General features: G+C 45.9%; 1 protein-coding gene across 4 annotated transcripts in view; it reads left to right on the forward strand.

The window, feature by feature from the left end:
• Positions 1 to 5,070: 5,070 nt before the first annotated feature.
• The window catches only part of SH3RF2 (SH3 domain containing ring finger 2), a 119,534-nt gene continuing 105,680 nt past the window's right edge, over positions 5,071 to 18,924 (forward strand). For 2 of the 4 annotated variants that reach the window (XM_031449273.2, XM_010990357.3), the window contains exons 1-2: positions 5,071 to 5,204; positions 6,363 to 6,839. In XM_031449273.2, coding sequence (XP_031305133.1) covers positions 6,462 to 6,839 — 378 coding nt within the window. In that variant the 5' untranslated portion in view covers positions 5,071 to 5,204; positions 6,363 to 6,461. Of the gene's footprint in view, positions 5,205 to 6,225; positions 6,840 to 18,924 lie in introns of those variants that run through there. The other 2 variants (XM_010990358.3, XM_064484411.1) reach the window with 2 other exon arrangements.

Here is an 18,924-nt window from a genome sequence, read left to right on the forward strand (position 1 = left end):
AAACAAAAAAGGTGGAATGCTAATAACCGAGCTTAGGGACACATGGTGTTAGAGCCTGGTGGTCCGTGAAGAGCGGACCAGCCAGCCACATGGCCTGGCATACTCCCCTTTGGGTTGAGTTTGGGCAAGAGTAAGAATCACTGGGTTCCTGGTTCTCTTATGGGATCTGCTTACAAAACAAAAAGACAAAAAGTATTCTACATCTATTAAGCACTTATTGGATGCCTCATTTCACTGACTCCTCAGAACAACTCAATGAGATAGATTTCATTGGTAAACTCATTTTAAACATGAGGAATCCAAGAGATGGAGGAATGGGGTAATTTGCGAACTAATCCATCTAGTAACTGGCAGGGCTGGGATTCAGACCAGATGGCTGCTGGTTCATACTGCTTCTCGTTAAACTTAAGGACCGTCAGTCATCTCTAGAAAATGTGGGATGACTCTATACCCTCGCCAGGAGTTTGGGTCCCTTTCTTGTGGGTCTGGTGATTGCATAGGAATTCCCTAAAGTACACTCCTGAGCTGAAGACATCCTTCTGACTGGAAAGGATATCTCACAGTTAACTTCATTCTGGACCTGCATCTTTCAAAGAAGGGCAGGATGTCTAACAGCCATTCAACCCTTGCCATTCCACCTTCCTAGACATTTCCACTATTGGAAAGATGCCCAGTTTTCTCCAATCATTCCTCTCCTTGAATAGTTCCAAAGGTTTCCCAGTATCATCAGAAAACCAAATCACAGGGGCAAATTTAGCATCAAGGAAACAGATAATATAGCTCCATTTAAATATTTAAAACATATATCCAAATTTATACTAGCTACTGAGGAAAGAAAGCAAAGAATTACAAAACATGGCCTATGCCAACAAAAGTCCAATTATGGTCAAGAAAGTCTTCACGATCCTTTCGATTTTAATGCTTCAGATTTCTAGCTACCTGGACTCCTTTGATGGACTTATGCGATGGTTTACAAATGATTAATTTTAAGGCAAAGCCTCTGAGACCACTGAAGGATTAAGAGCACGTCAAGTGGAAACACACACCTCTAAAATTATAACTGCAACAAATAAGTAAATTTGATTGACAAAAATTGTCTGCATCCCTGTTTTGTGATTTAATTTTAAATTTGAAAGAAATTATCTTAGGCAGGGACAAAGGTTTGCTTGCTTGGAAGTAATTTATTTGGGAGCAAGTGTTAAGGATGAAAAAGGGATAGACGGAATGAGGGAGAGACAGTACAGGATGCATTGTTGCATTAGCCACCCAAATGCATGAGTGGTACTCATCCCACAGAACCTTTTGAAGAGCCTTATGAAATCTCAGGATTGCCTACTCCGAAGGATGAAAGGAGGAAGCACTTATCCAAAGGTTCCCCATTAGTTAAAGGTGGTCCACACTTCTGGACCGTGCACGTGGGACTGCAGAGCAAGTTCCTGTGAGTGTACCACACTGCAGTATCAGAGAAGCTCTGGGACAGGAGGCAAGAGGTACATGGCAGGGTCCTGACACCACCAGGGAGCATCCACCTGAATCTGACGAAACATCTTAGCTTAAGAGGTGAGGCTGAGAACATGCAAAGTGGCATGCAAAAGGTGTCCAATACAAAACCATTATCAACAGTTTGACGTACATCTGCCCAGACACAGTTTTTACAGGACATCATTAATTCACTGATTCAGTCAATCATAAACCCATTCAACAAACACTAATTAAGCATCAACCACGTGCCAGTGACTATGTTAAGTACAAGGGATAGAGCAGATGGTCACTCATAAGCGCTTTGCTCTCTTGGAATTTGCAGGCTCTTTGGGGAAATCAGGCATTAAATAAGACATTATAATTGTTACTGAATTACGATTGTGATAACTGTTACCAAGTGTAGGATGATAAACTTTCTAGTCAGGAGAATTAAGGAAGGCTTCCCTGAGGAAGTGGCATTTAAGCTCAAACTTTCACAAGAGTGGGTGAAGAAAGCAAAGGAGGAGGGGAAAGTAACGAGGAAGAGAGGAACTAGAAAGTGTGTTGCAGACAGAAAGAAGAACATAAACAAATAACCCCACAGCAGAAAAACTTAACCTGTCCTGAGTAAAGAGGAAAATCCAGTGGGATGGAACTGGAGTGGGTGAGTGAGGGGGGGACGTGGGGTAAGTTGAGGCAGGTGAGGTGGGCAGGAGGGGGATCCTGTCTGGCCTGATAGGTCAGAAAAAGGATGGGGTTTTATCCTCAGGCCACTGGGAATCCACTGAAGGATCTTGAACAGGAGAGCAATATGATCAGATTTGCTTTTTTTTTCTTACATAAATCAAGATATGCTTGTAAATACAAGCAGCAGAAGCTCATAAATATCACACAGGTATTTAAAGAGAGCACAGCCTGTAATCCCGACGTAATTGTACAAATATAAACAGGAGTGCTGATGAGGTGGGAGCAGTGGGGGTGATGGCCTGAGCCAGGAGTCTGGGAAGGCATGCACAGGTCACCTTTTTGTTTGTTTTTGAGGACTAGTTCATCTGATTTGACGCCAAGGTTGCATTTAGTTAAGCCCAGATGAAATCCCCGTTGAAAAACCTCCTGTTTCTTCAAAAGAAAATTTCTCCTCAAGCTTCCACCAAGACTAACCTTTTGTAGGTTGGAGACCACCTACAGGGTGTGATGTGAAAGGTGCTGAAAAGCCACTCCTATTCACTGTAAACTTTCTCTGCCTTCCACCAGTGTCTAAAATTCCATGATCACAATTTTCTTTTGATGAATTTTCAGTTGTCAAATATGCTGGCCCTAGATCTAGCCTGCCTTCCTGGGACAGAGCTGGGTTTTGTGTTTTCTCAGGGATGGGTGGATTTGAAGCTTTTTGAGACCCACACAGGGGCAGGGAGGGGGCCAGGAGACTGGATAGATTACAGAGAGCAAGAGTGAAAGCAGCTTGGGCTCTCCTGTGTGTAAAAGATGCATACCTAAAGTTACAGATATATCTTTACATAAACTTATGTAAACATACACAGGTGTACTTTTGGCATAAACTTGACTTTATAACATGGGAAGCAATCATGGTGAGGAACATTGGCTCTGGGGTTGGACCAAACTGGGTTCAGATCACAATCTTCGTAACTCTAGGAAAGTTATGGCACCTACCTTCTAGGGTGGTTGGGAGGATTGCATGAGATAGTCTGTTTAAAGTCTTAGCAATGGTCTGTGGCATAAAGGTTACTTACTAAGATTATGTGTATATTTCTCCTTGTGCAAGCCAGTGCGTGTCTGTGCATGCAGATGCCGATGTAGATATGTCAGGGAGATAAAGTGTGTTTAAGAACAAGAGAGGTGAAGAAGGGAGAATGTTGCCCATCCCTGCAGCAGAAGTGCCAGCCCAGGCACTGAAGTGTGAGGGGGCTGAAGGGCTGCTCACAGAGAAGACAGCTCAGCTTTACCGAATAGGAAACAGAGGAAGGAACAGCAAAGGGTCTTGAACCATAAGGGGCTTCTTGATAAGCACAGACTGTAAAGTGGAAATTGAAGGAGACAGACAACAGAATACCATGCAATATCATTGAAGCTCAAAAAAACCTGCCATAAAAGGGAGACGGAAAAAAAAAAAAAGGAATTGAATATGGTCTCTGAAATTGACATGTCTCCAAATTAGGCCTCTATGCTCAGAGGACATATGACTCCATCTGCTCCATTCTAAAGCTCTCCTCTGTTTTGAGCTTCAGGCATGTTGGCTTTTTCAGAACTGACATGGAAGAACTTTGAAAAACATATAAACCCACAATCTATTCTCATACCTCTTGGTCCCCTCTTAAGTTTTTCCCATGGCGGGCAGGTTATAGCTAGTGGCAGAGCATGTGCTTAGCATGCACAAGGCCCTGGGTTCTACCCCCAGTACCTCCGTTAAAAGAAAAAAGATTTTCCCGTGAAGTTGTATCTAAGTGCTCTCTGCATAATAAAGAATTGTCATCCTCATGTCTGAGAGAGGAGATAGAGTAAAAACAGAACACTCAGTATCTAGTCCCAGTTCTGCCCCTAACTCACTGAGCAACTTCAAGGAATCTCTCAACCTCTCTGGGCACAGCTGCCTCACCTGCCAAAGAAGTTGATTGGTCAGTCTGGGTCCTGATCTTTTGACTTCCTGCCATTCTAGACAAGGTTTAGCTCCCTTCAACCATCGCTCCTCCCCTTAAAGTTGTATCACCATAGGACATGGGAGTTAAGAGCACAGACCACCTGCTTCTTGCTAGCTGTGACTCTGGGCTGAGTTCTCTAACCTGTCTGCACCTCCGTTTCCTTTTCTGTAAAATGAGGGTACAGAAAATTGTAGTGCATGATGATGCTAGCACGGGTTGCTAAAAGGATTGAGTGAGTTAGTGTAGGTGAAGTATTTAGAACAGTGCTTGGCACAGGTGAAGGCAACTGTGGTGTTAGGTAATATTATTATTATTATTATTTACTTTACTGGATACTTTTGGAGTGTTACATGAAATATATTACCGCTAAATCAAGAAACAGAAGTGTAAGCATTTATTTGGGGCTATGAAAAGACTCCAGTGGGTAGGGAGGTGGGGGTGGAACTGGGACATTGCTTTTTTCTTTTAAAGCCCTCTTGTGCTTTGATTTTTCCAGGCTATGTCTGTACCATCACAACACGTTTTGTTTCATTTAAAAAGACTGAACAAAAAGATCACTAAAGTCCCTCTCAAATCTCAAAACTCAAGGACTGACTGTGAGTTTTTTGAAGGAGCAGTACTTTCCATGTGGCTGGATTGCTATCTAGCTACCATGAATATGTTTGACCTTTTTGGGAAATCCTCATAAAGGTTCAAAACAGTCACCTTGGCAGGTTTATAACCCAGCGCGTTTCAACTTCGCCGACAGGAGAGAAAAACCAGAATGATGAAAATACAAACTTTGTCAACACCGGGCCTTCCGGGCTGGCTTCCATTTTGCCCTGTGTAATGTCTTCCCAGAAACCGACTGGGCGACACAAAGGGAGGATCAGGAGCAGGGCGTGGACTCGGGGGAAAGCGCCCGGCGGTGAAAGGGTTAACAGGGCTGGGTAAGGCGATCGCTGAAATGAGTAAGACTCGAGTGGGGAAAGTTTTCAAAGCAGCCGCAGCGGCAGCTCCTGGGGAAACGGAAGCCGCCGGCTGGAGGGAGCCTGGCCGGAGCCGCGGACCGGGCTGAGCTGAACTCTGCCGGGGTTAAAGCGCAAGGTTAGTGCTAGTGGCCCCCGCACACCTCCCGGTGCTGACATCTTTGGAGCGTTGTCTCGGGAAGGCCAGGCGCCGTCCCTCGTCCCCGCGTGTCGCGTTGGCTTTTCTCACCAGGGGGGCCACCGGCGCGCGTGCCAAACCTCCGCCTGCTGCGCTCACCCAGGCCCCGGCGCCCGGAGGGACTGGGACCTCTAACGAGGAGGCTTTTCTAAACGGGAGGCTTCAGACATCCGAAAAGAAACTGGAACAAGAATTGTTTTCAGAATACACACACAGACACACACACACACACACACACACACACACACACACCTGTATATGCAGCTTGGCTTTTGCAAGCTGTGACCACGGTCCAGAATTCCTACCTGCTTCACTTGAAACTGGGAATAATTGTCCAAGTAACTAAACAGGCTGTGTGACTTTATCTTATGGGAGGAATATTGTCTCTGAGGCCAAGATAATCAAGGTGTGGAGGCCAGAGGGGGAGAGAGAGGGAGAGAGCGAGAAGGGAGGAAGGGAGTAAGGGAGGAAGAAAAGAAAGAACGAAAAAAAGTCCAAGCCCCATGGCCTGTAGTTGAGGCAAAACACTTTGTGAAAACTAGTTTCTAGTAGAACTTTTTTTTTGCACATTGCTTGAACAAAGTAATGGGGGGAGATATGAAGGAACTAATTCTACAACTGCAGGAGATTCAGATAAACTTATCTATGTAAACATAACTTGTCTGCATGTGAGGCAGATAAGAGAGAAACTTAAAGGGGAAAAGAAAAAAAAGAGTAGAGAGCGTCACAGGAATTGCGTCTTGAGGGGCCTTTCATTTGAGAATGGAGAGGGACCGACTGCCCGACTGCTTGGAGCCCTGGCTGGGGGAGAGGGCTTTCTGGGCCTCATCATCAGGCCGTCTCTGTGTCCCTGCTCTTGCCTTCCACACGGAGAGGCAGGAAGTAGTCGGTCGCTGTGCTGACTGCTTCCTCAGACCCGCCAGCAGGCAGGAGCAGAGGCTTATACCTGCTAGCACTGAATCAGAATGAGTCATCTGAAACTTGGGTGCTGGAACAAAGTCCTTGCAAACTGCCTTATGAGACAATGCCTTGATGTAGGTGGGAGACACTTCTCGGAGCAATCATCGTTTTTTCCTCTCTCTCCCTTTCTCCTTCCAGCAGGCAGGCCTTCTGAAACTCTCCAGCCGCCTTGGGCTCAGCTGACCCAACCATGTGGACTCTGCCCCTCCAGGTCAGGACGGGAGTTTTAAAATAAAAATGGATGATGTGACGTTACTTGATCTTCTGGAGTGCCCCGTGTGCCTCGAAAAGCTCGATGTCACAGCCAAAGTCCTCCCTTGCCAGCACACCTTCTGCAAACCATGTCTCCAGAGGATTTTCAAGGCCCACAAGGAGCTGAGGTGCCCCGAATGCCGGACCCTGGTGTTTTGCAGCATCGAGGCGCTGCCGGCCAACCTGCTGCTCGTGCGTCTCCTGGACGGGGTGCGCTCGGGGCCAGGCTCAGGCAGAGGGGGCTCCTTCCGCAGGCCCGGCGTGCTGGCCTCTCAGGACGGCAGGAAAAGCAGGACTCAGCCCGGAGGTCTGCAGTGCAGCCCTTTCCGGCCGGTGCCGAACATCAGAGTCCACATGGATGGGGTAAGAAAGATCTGATTTGTTCACATCATCGTGTCCACTTGGAGGCTGGGTTTGTGTGCATCGCCGATGAGAGGTTCTCTTCTTTTAGTTACATTTCAAAGAGCGCCGCGGAGGATTCCCTGGGGATAGATTTCTGTGGGCGGCGATAGTTGTGCTAGGATTTGGTGGAATCCTGAGCCTCTCTAATCCATCCGGGAATTCTTAGCATTGTTACAGCTTCCTAGGTTCTCCCTGCTTCTTGTCCAGAAGGTGGTAGGTCAAGGAAAGCCTTCTTGCTTAGATTTTTGGTCTCTCATTTCTGCTGTTCTGAGTCCAAACCACAGCAGGGGAAATGCAGAGGGTGGGAAAAAGAGAGAAAACAAATCTAACCGCTTGCTGCTTTTGAGATCTCTGAGAAGTTTCCAAACGTCGGGTTTTGCTTGTATTTTACCCAGATCCACCTTTCCACTCCCAGTCATAAAGCAACATTATGACAATGCTCGTTCTTAATCGTTCGAGGTTTTCAAGACACCTGATGCCCAAAGTTCGTGCGGGAAGGAAGCGGGTATGTGGGTGGAGTGACTGGCAGGAAAGGCTGGGCTGTGAAAGTACAGCAGAGGTGTCCGGGAGCAGTTCTTTAACAAATGAATAGAACACACACAAAATGCACATCGGAGGCTGCAATAAAAAACAAACAGACCCAGCAGAGCCTCTCAGGAGATCACCCAGCAATGCTTTTGGGGGTTTGGATAATGTGAATTGCTCTGTCCAGCCTTGCAAGCCCATCTTAGGACTTTAACCTGGCTGTGAGTCTCGTTGTGGGGAGCCTGGTAAGGGCACATCTCAAGAGAGGGACGTGGTCTTTGTGACTCCAGCAGGATTATTTGCTGTCACCCCTGGAGTTAGTGTGTCCAACTGGACATGGCAAGCTGTGGCCTGGATGGTTGGCATTCTTCGAAAGTCCGAGCTGCATTCTGTGTACTCCCACCTACAGGAAGCTAATACACCAGCAGCAGAGTCTCACGACTCCCTGCTGTGAAGGGTAGCAGAGGGTGGGAAGGTCTTCCCCGGATTTCTTCCCTAACGAAGGAGAAGAGGCTTGTGGTGTGTGTTCAGAAAAAGGTTCTAAAATATTCCTTCCAGCAGCTTACGCCTCCGTGGGTTCCCTGCACCTTCAAGGCACCACCCCTGCAGCAGGGGAGCGTGGAGACATTCCGAGATGAGAGTGGGAAGAAACAGGGCACTGCTGTGATTTCTTTACTGCAGACTTTTGATTGCCATTGTGCTGGTGTGTGCACACATTCCAGAAAAGGGCTTGGCGCCCTTCCTTCAGGCTCCTTGCTAGCCCTAGGTCTAGTCATCAATCAGAATCCACAAGTCTGGAAAAGGTGGGGTCAGGGTAGGGGAGCCAGGTTCTCAGGCAGGCTGTGTTTAGAAAGAATCGGGCTTTATCTCATCTGGGGTCAGCAAATCTCCCTTTGAATTCCTGAGACCCAGGAAGCTCTCCCCTCCCCCACCCTGCAAAGACTGACCTGCCTCCCTGTAGGCGAGAGTACTGCCAACCACTCCCACTCCGAAAGTGTTGCCAGGCTGGGAGGAGGCATGTCCCCTATCACCTTGGCCTGTTTGGGTTCATGTTTTCATCTTTTTTTTGATGTGGCTGTGTTGCTAAGAAAAGGTAGCAGCAGAAGACTCCACAACTCCCTCCTTTTTGAACCACAGAGGATTCCCAGGCCCCTCCCAGCATAAGGAGTTGAGGAATTAGAGTTGGTCGGAAGAGACAGCCAGATACCGCACGTCCCTGGGACTCTTTCACAGGGACTTGTAACCTCAGACCAAGGTGCTGGTGACGAGGTTGTGCCCATCCTCCGAGCTGTCCTGGACTGAGTCCTGTCATGAGGCTGAAATATAGAACCAAGCCACTGAAGGCTCCTGCTTTCAGGCAGGTCCTGGTTTAGTGACGATGCTGCAAGAAGGCAGAGCTCGCAGCCACCCCACCCTCCACCCATTTCCTTCATTTCCTGAGCCTACCTTTCTCGAAAAGCCTCATCTCATCCCTTTTGCCTTTTCAATGGGAATATGAACGGAGCATTCTTGGATGTAAATAGGGCTGTAATTCTGCAGCCTGTTCTACTCCCCAAATATAGCTACCTTTCCTGTAAGTGTGAAAGCAATCATGCGTCCCTTGGATTCAGAGAGTTGAGGATTATCTGGGAGGCCACCCTGTTCTGAGAGGCAGAGGAATGACCTTGCATCCTCAGCCAAACCCTCACCAAGCTACCTGCCCTCTCAGCCTCAGTTTACCTACACCCGTCAACACGTAATAATACTTGCTACCCTCCTTCCTCCAGGGCAGTGTGAAAATTATCTTTACAACATACTCAGATAGCCTGAGAAAACCTATGTCCTGTAAAGACAAAGCATCATCATTATCATTCATTTAAACTTGCTGTCTGACTTTTGACAAGCTACTTAAGGTTGCTGGGTTGCAATTTAAAATTCTGTAAAATGGGGAAAATGTATTATAAAAACAGAGAAGCATGGAGAGGCTTAACTAATTAGTGCTTGCAGAGCACTTTGAGATTCTTGGATGAAAGGCGTTTGGAAGATCATTATCCTGGTAAACATTATTATTGACTGTTGATTGTGCCCTGCCGGGCATGAGGCATTCTCCAAAACACGGCAGGAATGACAGCCCTTGCAGGAGAGCGTAATAGGTATTATTACTGGACTTGAACCTGTGACGAGTCCAGGATGGGATAAGACTAAGTGTAAAGTACTCCCCAAAGAGGACATAAATAATCTGTTGTCACAGGCTACCATTTTGTGCAACGCCTCTCCAGAGGACTTGATGTCAAGGTAGCACTCTGAAAGAGTTCATTTAACTTCCTGTGCAGGAGCTTTTTAAGCCCAAAGCCTGTTCTGTTCACCTTGGCTCATCTACAAAACAAGCTTACCGAGATCTTTCTGTTGGCTCCAAGAGGCCTGAAACTTCTTGTGCCAACCAGGATGCTAGGGTGAAACCAACAGCCACACTTCATGGTGCCAGCCCAAGAGAGAAAAAAATAATCCATTGTGCCTGCCTGTCTACAACCCTCCCAAGCCGATTGTGTAAAAAGAAAACTTGAGAAATGGTTGTAGGTTTCTACAGCGTGCAATGATTTCAAGCCAACAGATAAGATCGGCCGTGTCCCAGAGGGCTGGCAGCGCAGATCCCACCGGTTCCTGTTCCTTCCCGTACTGCAGCCGAGCCCAAGGATCTCTGCACACATTGGAAAAGATTCTGGGCTCCTGAAAGGCTGATGTTTTTTCCTCCTCCCTCTGTTTCCCTTTAATATTTCTGAATTAGACCAGACAGGAAAGCAGTGAAGCTAAGAATTGGCGAACTTAGGTTCGAAAATACCAGAATTCCAGTCCTGATCCTGCCCCTCGGTCGTTGTGTACTTTGGTGAGTCACTTCGACCTCAGGGCCTCCAATTCCCCTTCTGTAAACTGGAGATGATAGTAGACCTGCCTCCGCAGGCTGATGGGAGAAGTCAGTGAGACGATTCATGTCAGTGACTTCTGAGCACAGCGATTGGCTCAGTAAATGTCAGCTGTTGTCATTATTAAAGCGACTCAACACTGTTCTACTCTAAATTGCACACCATCTCTCACCCCTTGTTAACCGAGTGTCATCCAGAGATGGTTCACGGTATGCTGATTTGGGGCTTGTTTTGTTTGTCTCCAAATGCCCCGTGGCCGTGATTCAGGGGTGTGATTCCTCCAGTATGCACTGCCTCAGCAGCTCACTTCTGAGACTCTTAAGGAGCTAGGAGTTGATTCTAGGAGCGAATTTGCCAACCAGCTTCGCTTCCCCAAACGGCAAGCTCAGCGGGGCTCAGCAGATGCAGGGCAAGAACCCAGTTTACTTCCCCAGCATCTCTGATTCTCCATTAACGTCTGTCTCCCCTTTCCCCTGCGTCTCACTCTCCCCAACACAACTGTGGCTGCCCTGGGACTCTCCGAAGTCTTTGTTAAGCATCACGCCAACCACACACATTCCTGTCCCTCTCGCCCTACCTCAGCGAGAACGCACCTGCCACCTCCAGCACACAGACCAGGTGCCTGTGTCCTAGAAACTTTTTCAGCTGGTGTTGCAAGCAGCCCAGGGAGAAAAAAATGAGGTCAGAAGACACACAAGGGAATTGAGGCTGGGCACAAACCAGAAGGCATCCAGCCCCTTTCCTTGGTCCCAGCTACTGTGTCCCACTGCAGAGCTGTGACACAGATGGTGGTTACTGGTAAATTTCCAAGGGGACTAAAACCATCCCAAGCCCCTGGAAATATCAGGCAGATGCCACTGGGTCACCGCAGACTGCATGTGGCAAGCGGAGGAAGGCATAAAGAGGGGAGCCGAGGTTGAGAAGTCGGGACATCCAGATGGTTCTCCAGCTCCACTCACACGTACAAACTTTAAAAAAAACCACATGGCCCCAAACCTCTCTCAATGTACCTCCTTTCTAGTTACAATCCCCTTCCTTTTATTGATGACTGAAGTGTTTAAGGACTGCAGTCAAATGGAGCTGGGTTTGTGCTGGGATTCAATTATTTGTTAGCTGGGAGGCCCCAGGCAAGTCACTAACCTCCCTGACACCCAGTTTCCATATTTGTGTAAGAACCAATAAGAACTGTTTCCCCAAATCCATATATCATAAGGCCATTGTGAGATTAAAATGAGATAGTGTTTGTGAAAAGTTTAGTCTAGTACCTGGTACATAATAGGTGCTAATAAATGTTACCGACAATAAATAACAATACAATAACAAGAGAGAAGAAAGTCTGCTGGCATTGGGTTTGGAGTTCTTGTGCTCACACATAAACAGGCAGGGACCTCTTGAAGAAATAAAGCAAAGAGGGTAGCAAAAGGAAAGGGGGTTCTCAAAATGGCAAAACCGTAGTGATGGAAAATAGTGGTTTTCAGTGTTTCCAGGGGTTACGGGTTGGAAGAGGATGTAATCTACCCAGTTCTGAAGGTGGAGGAACTGTCCTGGCTGCGGTGGCAGTGAAATGAATCTATGTATGCGTTAACCTTCATAGGAATTTATACCAAGAGAAAAAAAATCAATTTTACTGTATGTTAATCTTTAAAATATTTTTAAAAAATGAAATGGAGCTCTTGTACATTTCTTTGAGTGTCCTTCCTAATTTTCACTGGGCCCACTCTGATTTCCTTTCATCTCTGTGTGTATGGGGTCAATACTGTTTCTGAGAAGGGTTCTGCCATCATTTAAATGATCAGGGGAGTTCGTGTAGGAGGTTCCTCTCTGTTTTAGGAAACCATTCTATTATCTGCTTCAGTTTTCTCATCAGTTAAAGATGTCTGGCCAAACAGTGGACACATAGAAGCTCACCCCACTGTGGATGGCCGAGGCAGGTGGCTGGGGCAGAAGGTTCTTTTTACTCAACCTCAATTATCAGCCACACGCACTGGGGCATGTCCAGGGATTAGCCAATGCATATTTTTATGTTGTTTTCGTTTCCTCGTAGGAGAGGTTGCCTGTCCACCTGTCCCTTCAAACTATAAAGAGATTGTGAAACCAGCGAAAGTGCTTGTTCAGCCCTGCACTCTCAGTCTCCTTATCCACGAGCTGGGATCAGCTCAAACACAGCTCTCTTCAGCGCCTAATATCTCCCTTTCTCATTTTAAATTTATGCTTATATTTTAGACCCGCCTTTCACAAAGTGTCGTCTATAAGCTCTTAGATGTTCCATGAAGCTCCAAGATCAAACAAACCTGAGATTAAAACAGAGCTAAACACTTTCTCTTTACTGCAGGACTTTTCAGTGCTTTTAGCATGCTAATGAATTGTGAATCTCTAAGCGGTAGAAAAATAATAAGATCCGTCTCCCAAATTTCTGTGACCGTGGTACTCCCTCTCCTCCCTTTCATTAGTACCTTTGGTGGTATCAATAATTGTCCACGGAACAAATTTTGGGAAAAGCTATCTCATACTAATGCAGAGGTAACTGAGCCCTCAAAGAGAATCTCTTTTGTAATTGGAGACTATTGACTCATTCCAAGAGGAGTTTTTGGCAAGTTCTTGCCACTAGAAGACATTTTTGGGAAACTGTGAAACTCACCATCACCTCCTTCTGCAGTATTTATTTAACTCCTGTCAGGAGTATCCAGCTCTAGGCCCTCTGAGAAGCTACACAGCAAGGTAATTATCACCTTGGTAAAGCCAACTATTCAGTGTATATGTATCTACGCATATGTGGTATGTATATGTATACACACATGCATATGATACATATATACCCCCGATTTAAAGATATTATCTATTATAAGATATATTATGTAGTTATAGCTCTTAAAGCAAAAAAAAGAAACACTACTGTGTTACATGCTCACTGTAAGACATATCCAATTTTAGAAATGTTAAGATATCAAAAAAGAAATGTCTTACTAAAGAGTACATGTTGTCTGATTCCATTTATATAAAATTCTAGAAATGGCACAACCATAAACTATAGTGATATTTTGGGGGTAATGCACATGTTTTATGTGGTGCTATATAAGCTTGTCTAAATTCATCAAACTGTACACTTAAAGAGAGTGCTTTTTTGGATATGTAAATTATAACCCAATAAAGTGATTAAGACAAAGAAGTCTTAGACTCAAGAAATGATGGTTTATGAAAATGTCAGGCGATGAGGTGGTTCAGTTTAAGGGAAATGAAGTTTGGCCAATAGAGAGAAATTTTCTAGAAAAAAAAATGGGTGTTTTTAATGGTCAGGATGAAAATGTAGGGTCTATTCTGGGCATATGGGTGCAAGGAAAGGCAGGACAGGACAGCGATATCTGGAATAGAATGGAAGCTGGGAGAAAGGGAGAAGGGAACAGATGGAGAGGATATGGGGTGACTGGATACCTGCTTCAGAACACCACTAGGAAGGCACATGTCAATTACTCGCGGCAGTAAAGTCTCTTCGCAGCTGAGCTGGTTACGTGGCATCACCTGGTTGATGGGCTGCATCTACCTGATGGATTCAGTGCAGCCAAACAGGGTATCTCTGCTCCAAGCAGATGGCAGAGCTTACTGGGCAAGTGAGGAGCAGTCTCCACTTCACTGGCAGAGAGAGCCATTCTTTTCCATTGAAGTGGTCAGGTTACCTGACAACCCTAGCATGCAGGGGCATGAGCCAGCACATCCACAGCAGGTGATAGAGCACAGGGCAAGGAAAGACAAGTCCATTCATTGTGAGGAGCTTTCCGTAACTTGGGTCTGTGTCAGCCCCCCAGGGTCACATCGCTCCAGATCCCCAGCTCAGAAGCCAGGGCATTCAGCAGACTGTGTCTAAGTGCCTGCTACGTGCCAGGCTCTGTCTCGAAAGCTCACACCATTGAAAGCTCATACCAGGCATGCTCATGGGCTCAGACTCCAGGACTCAAATAGTAGCTGAGTTCATGTCAGATCTGTCATTTTCCTAATCTTTCTTCCAAGCACCAGGAGAACAGGCACCTTGTCTCTCAATACTGTGCTTGGAGTGTGCACCCAGCCTAGAGCCTGGCCCCTACTAGGAATCCCAGTATATTTTTTGAATGGCTGAATGAATAAATGAACACATTCATGTCTCTGGTAGACTTCCTGGAGTCATGGAATAACTCCTCATGCTGCAGAAATGAAGTCTTCACGAATCGAGCCATGACAAAGCTATGTGAGGAATGAGCAGCATGAAGTCATGAGGCGGCTGAAATATTCTAGATGGCAATCACCTTATTCAGTACCTTTTTGGGTGACACTATCCAGAAAACATAGTGCGCCAGGTTCAAAACCACTCAGCTGATGACCTGCTAACCCTAAGAACACAGGAAATGCCCTTTCCATATGTGGCCAAACTCCTGAGGCACATGCCGCAAATTTTAGGTGCTCCTTTGATCTTGGGGGAATCATTTCATGCTGAGTTAATCTACACTTAGTCCCAAGGATACCAGTGACAGAAAGGAAGAGGCACTACAAGAATCTGAGCTACATTGTTACGAGCTAAGAGTTATGAGCTGAATTGACCTGGCCTCCTACACGAAGGGAAGGTGGCATTTCATGTGGGAACATGGCCCTGGCACCTCTCATGCTGACACACCTGTTACATATGTATATAGTTAAGTTAAAAATATGTATAACATAAAATTTGCCGTTTTAGCCATTTTATGTGTACAGGTCAGTGGCATTAAGTTTATTTACACTGTTGTGCAACTACTGCTACCCAGCTCCAGAACTTTTCATCATCCCACACTGAAACTCTGTACCAATGAAACAATAGCTCCCCATTGCCCACTGATATGTGTGTGTGTATGTGTGTGTATGTATACATATATATGTATATATATTTTTTTTTTTAAATTTTATTTAATCAGGTCTTTTTTGGGGGGGGTAATTAGGTTTATTTATTTATTAATGGAGATACAGGGAACTGAACCCAGGACCTTGTGCATGCTAAGCACACACTCTAACACTAAGCTATACCCCACCCCTAACACTAAGCTATACCCCCACCCCGCATATATATTTTTAAACTTCTTTCTGAGTAAGAGGAATAGGGGTTTTTGTATCATTTTAAAAATATGTATTCAATTTTCTGCAGCTTCTGACCCTAGACTTCCAGTGAGATAAGTAAACAAGATAAGGCGGTGATTTAGGACAAAGGCTCTTCATTCACGTAACCGGCTGTGTGCTTCCGGGCAAGTTACTTAGTGACTCTGAGAATATAAAATGGAAATATTAAACCTACCTCCTAGGGTTATTGGGAGGATGTAATGAGGCAATTCCTGTAAAGGGCTTAGCACAGGGTCTGGGCAAAGGAAGCGCCCAGGGAAGGTTAGCTGTCTGCTTGTACTCATCCAGGCAGGTTAATCTTGTAAAGTTCCACCGTGCCGACTGCAGTGGGGCTGTTTCACTGTGCTGTAGACATGGAGTTAACAGTGATCGTGGTCTCGTTTGGAGAAGAAGTCGAGATAACTCTTGTAAAGTTTTTAGCACAGGGTGTGACACGCAGTAAACTACATGACAGTAAATGTGAGGCATTATTATTTCCTGTGCCTCATTCATTCCACAGGCGCATACAGGATGCCTTTTATGAGTAAGACCCTTTGCTGGGCTGCAGTGAAGAACAAAAGCAAGTAAGATACGATCTTAATAACATGCATACATGGAAGAGACCCAGGAAAACTGAGTAACTCACCAAAATGGCCAAAGCCCTCCCCTTAAAGAGCTCATGTCTCTTTGGGGAGACAGCCATAAAAACGAATAATTATGATGCAGTTAATAACTCTTAAAACAAAGGACTGACTGTGTCAGGCACTGGATAAAGCGCTTTTACCTACACAATCTCACGTAACTCTTTCTATGACCCACTGAGGTGGGAGTCACCGTTTTCTCCACGTCACACATAAGAGGTTTGTGCCCAATAAATGTTACTATAAGGAAGCAAAATGGGAGAAAATGGCTACAGATCACAATTTAGCATTCCTGTATTTGTGTTTGGGGCAGTTATTAAAGCTGCATTTTTTAAAAAATGCAAATGGTCTGATTTTTAACCATCCGGAGAAACCCATGACACTGCAGATTGCAAACCTCCGAATACACTGAGAGGCATGTACGTTGGGCAGTGAGTCCCAGCATCACGGTCCTGATGCTGCTGGTTTGGGAATATGCGCCCTTCAGCCACCAATTGCGTACACAGTGTGGAGAGCCAAGAGAGGAGGTGAGAGAGCTTGGATCATTCACTGCTATCCTTCCCTAAGAAGCTAACGGGAAAACTTCAGCCCAGAGACAGGAGAAATAAGGTACGTGCTCTCAGAGTACCTGAAGCAAACCACTCCAGCTAAGGAATCAGCCGAACTGCCCGTGTTAGACAAGGGAAGGGTGGAACCATCGCCTAATGGCAAAACTGGCCCACGAGGCTGACTGCAAGCCATCCTCTGTCTCAGTCTCGCCTCCACTCCTTCCAGAAGTCAGCCCTCTGTCCCACATCCCAAACTGGCTGGCCATAAGTTCCTCCTCAGTTCCCAGAGTCCCCACTGCCTCACAGGGCACATAAGCTCCATGAGGTTAAGGAGGTGTCTTGTCCCCACTGCACCCAGCATAGTGCCTGGAATGCAACTGGCGTTCAATAACTACTTCATTACTGAATGCATACTGCTGGCTATATTGCATGGAACTGCAGTGAGATTTAGCATCTTCATGGCTGAGGAGCTCCTGATGTCTTCCCTCGAGGCTAGAGGACAGGAGACGTACTCGCCACTTTGTCCCCAGGATCCCTTCCAGCCCCTGTCTGGTTGACAAGGGTGTTTCTTGACTTAAGGCCAGGTGTGCTAGGAATGGCACGTAGGTGCTGGCAGGGGATTCAGAGGTAACTGGGAAAGGAAAAAAAGAAGTCAAACCAGAACGGAGCCAGATCAAGAGGAGAGCGAAAACCAACTGACGCGGGCGCAGCCCTCTGAGCAGGTTGTCCTGGTTTTGCAGAGTTAAGGACGATACTGCCGCACACAGAGAAGTATTTTAATTGGTTGCCAAGGCAATGCAGCAGATTCAGTGGGCATGGAGCCAGAAAAGATCTCTGCAGAGCTGTGTTCAGCTTTGTGTTAGAAAGGAAAAGAGTTTGCTATTAAACACGTTGCTTTTTATTGTTTTGGTTTTGTTTTCTTAAATCTTTGAAACACTAAGATTTTTTCTTTTCCCGATCAGAAAACTTTGTGGCTGAGATATGTCCTGAGTTTTCTAAGTGCTTCATTCCATTTGGTGTCCTAAGGCTTAGAGAATTAGGCAAATTTCATCCTATGGAGGGCTTGTCCCGATTGCTTGGGCAAGGAGGGAGGGACCAGGAAAGAGAGAAGCCAGAAAGGAGGTCGGCATTGTTAATCAGCATCTTGATAACTATGACCATCATATAACACCCACAGTGCACCAGACACTGTGTGAAATAAGCATGGTTTTCTTGAATCCTCCTAACAACCCTTGGAGGTCCATGATATTTTCTCATTTTACAGATGAAGAAACTGTTGACAAGTGGCAGAGACAGGATTTGAACCAGGCAAGACAAGGATGGTGGTGCCATGGCACCCCACGGAGCCCTGGGCTCTCTGACATTGCTGGTGGGTTCCTGTTGGCACCAACACCAGCATTGTAACACTGCTTATAAACTTCCAGAGCATAAGGTCATCCCTAGCCAGTCCAACTCCATGTTCCAATCCACCTCACGATATGCTGTGTCAACTGGGTGCCACTTGGTCATGACTTTAAGGACTTAAGTATTAGGCATGAGTCTAGGTGAAGAGAGAGGGAGCCAAGAGCGGGAAATGGAGGCAGAGAAAAGAGGAGGGTAGGTGTGGCAAAAGGCAGAGAAGACACGTGGGAGATACAGACAGGGCAACAAAAACCAGGGAGGAAGAGGGGAGGAGAGGGAGAAGCTGATCAAGGCAGCAAATGCGCAGGGGAGCAATACTTGGGGAGATGTGTTATCAGGAGACCGACAGGCTCTGATCCAGAGCTGGTCTGCTTTTCCTGAAATATAAACAGAATCAGAGCAAAATATTTCTGCTTCGTTTCTTTCGGAAACCTGTCATCGGGGTAGGCAATGGCCTATTATAGGTGGGGAGTAATAGAGCCTGAATTTCAGGAAAGTCGGCTTCTAATCCTGTCTTAGCTGAGAATCAGCTCTGTGAGGTGACATCTGGGTGCTTAGTAAATATTCGCAATGACTACGGTTGTAGAAAAAGTCTCAGATTCTCCCAGTCTCAGGATTCCAGCATCTCAAATTTCAAAGTTGCCTTCTTCATATCTTACAGAGTACGCACATGATACAGAAGTGGTTGCATTTATGTTTTTAAGAAAAATATGTATCAGTTGAAAGGTTTTCAGAAAAAACAGCTACCATTTTTTTTTAACAGCTATCATTTTTGAACACTTACAGTCTTCACGGGCCTGAGCTAAATACCTACAAAAGTGATTTAAGACACATAAGTAAAATTAATTTAATTTAAATTAAAATGTTGGGGTGGGGTGGGTCTAGCTCAGTGGTAGAGCATGTGTTTAGCATGCACGAGGTCCTAGGTTCAATCCCCAGT

Source organism: Camelus dromedarius, chromosome 3, assembly GCF_036321535.1.
Source record: "Camelus dromedarius isolate mCamDro1 chromosome 3, mCamDro1.pat, whole genome shotgun sequence".
NCBI lineage: Eukaryota > Metazoa > Chordata > Mammalia > Artiodactyla > Camelidae > Camelus > Camelus dromedarius.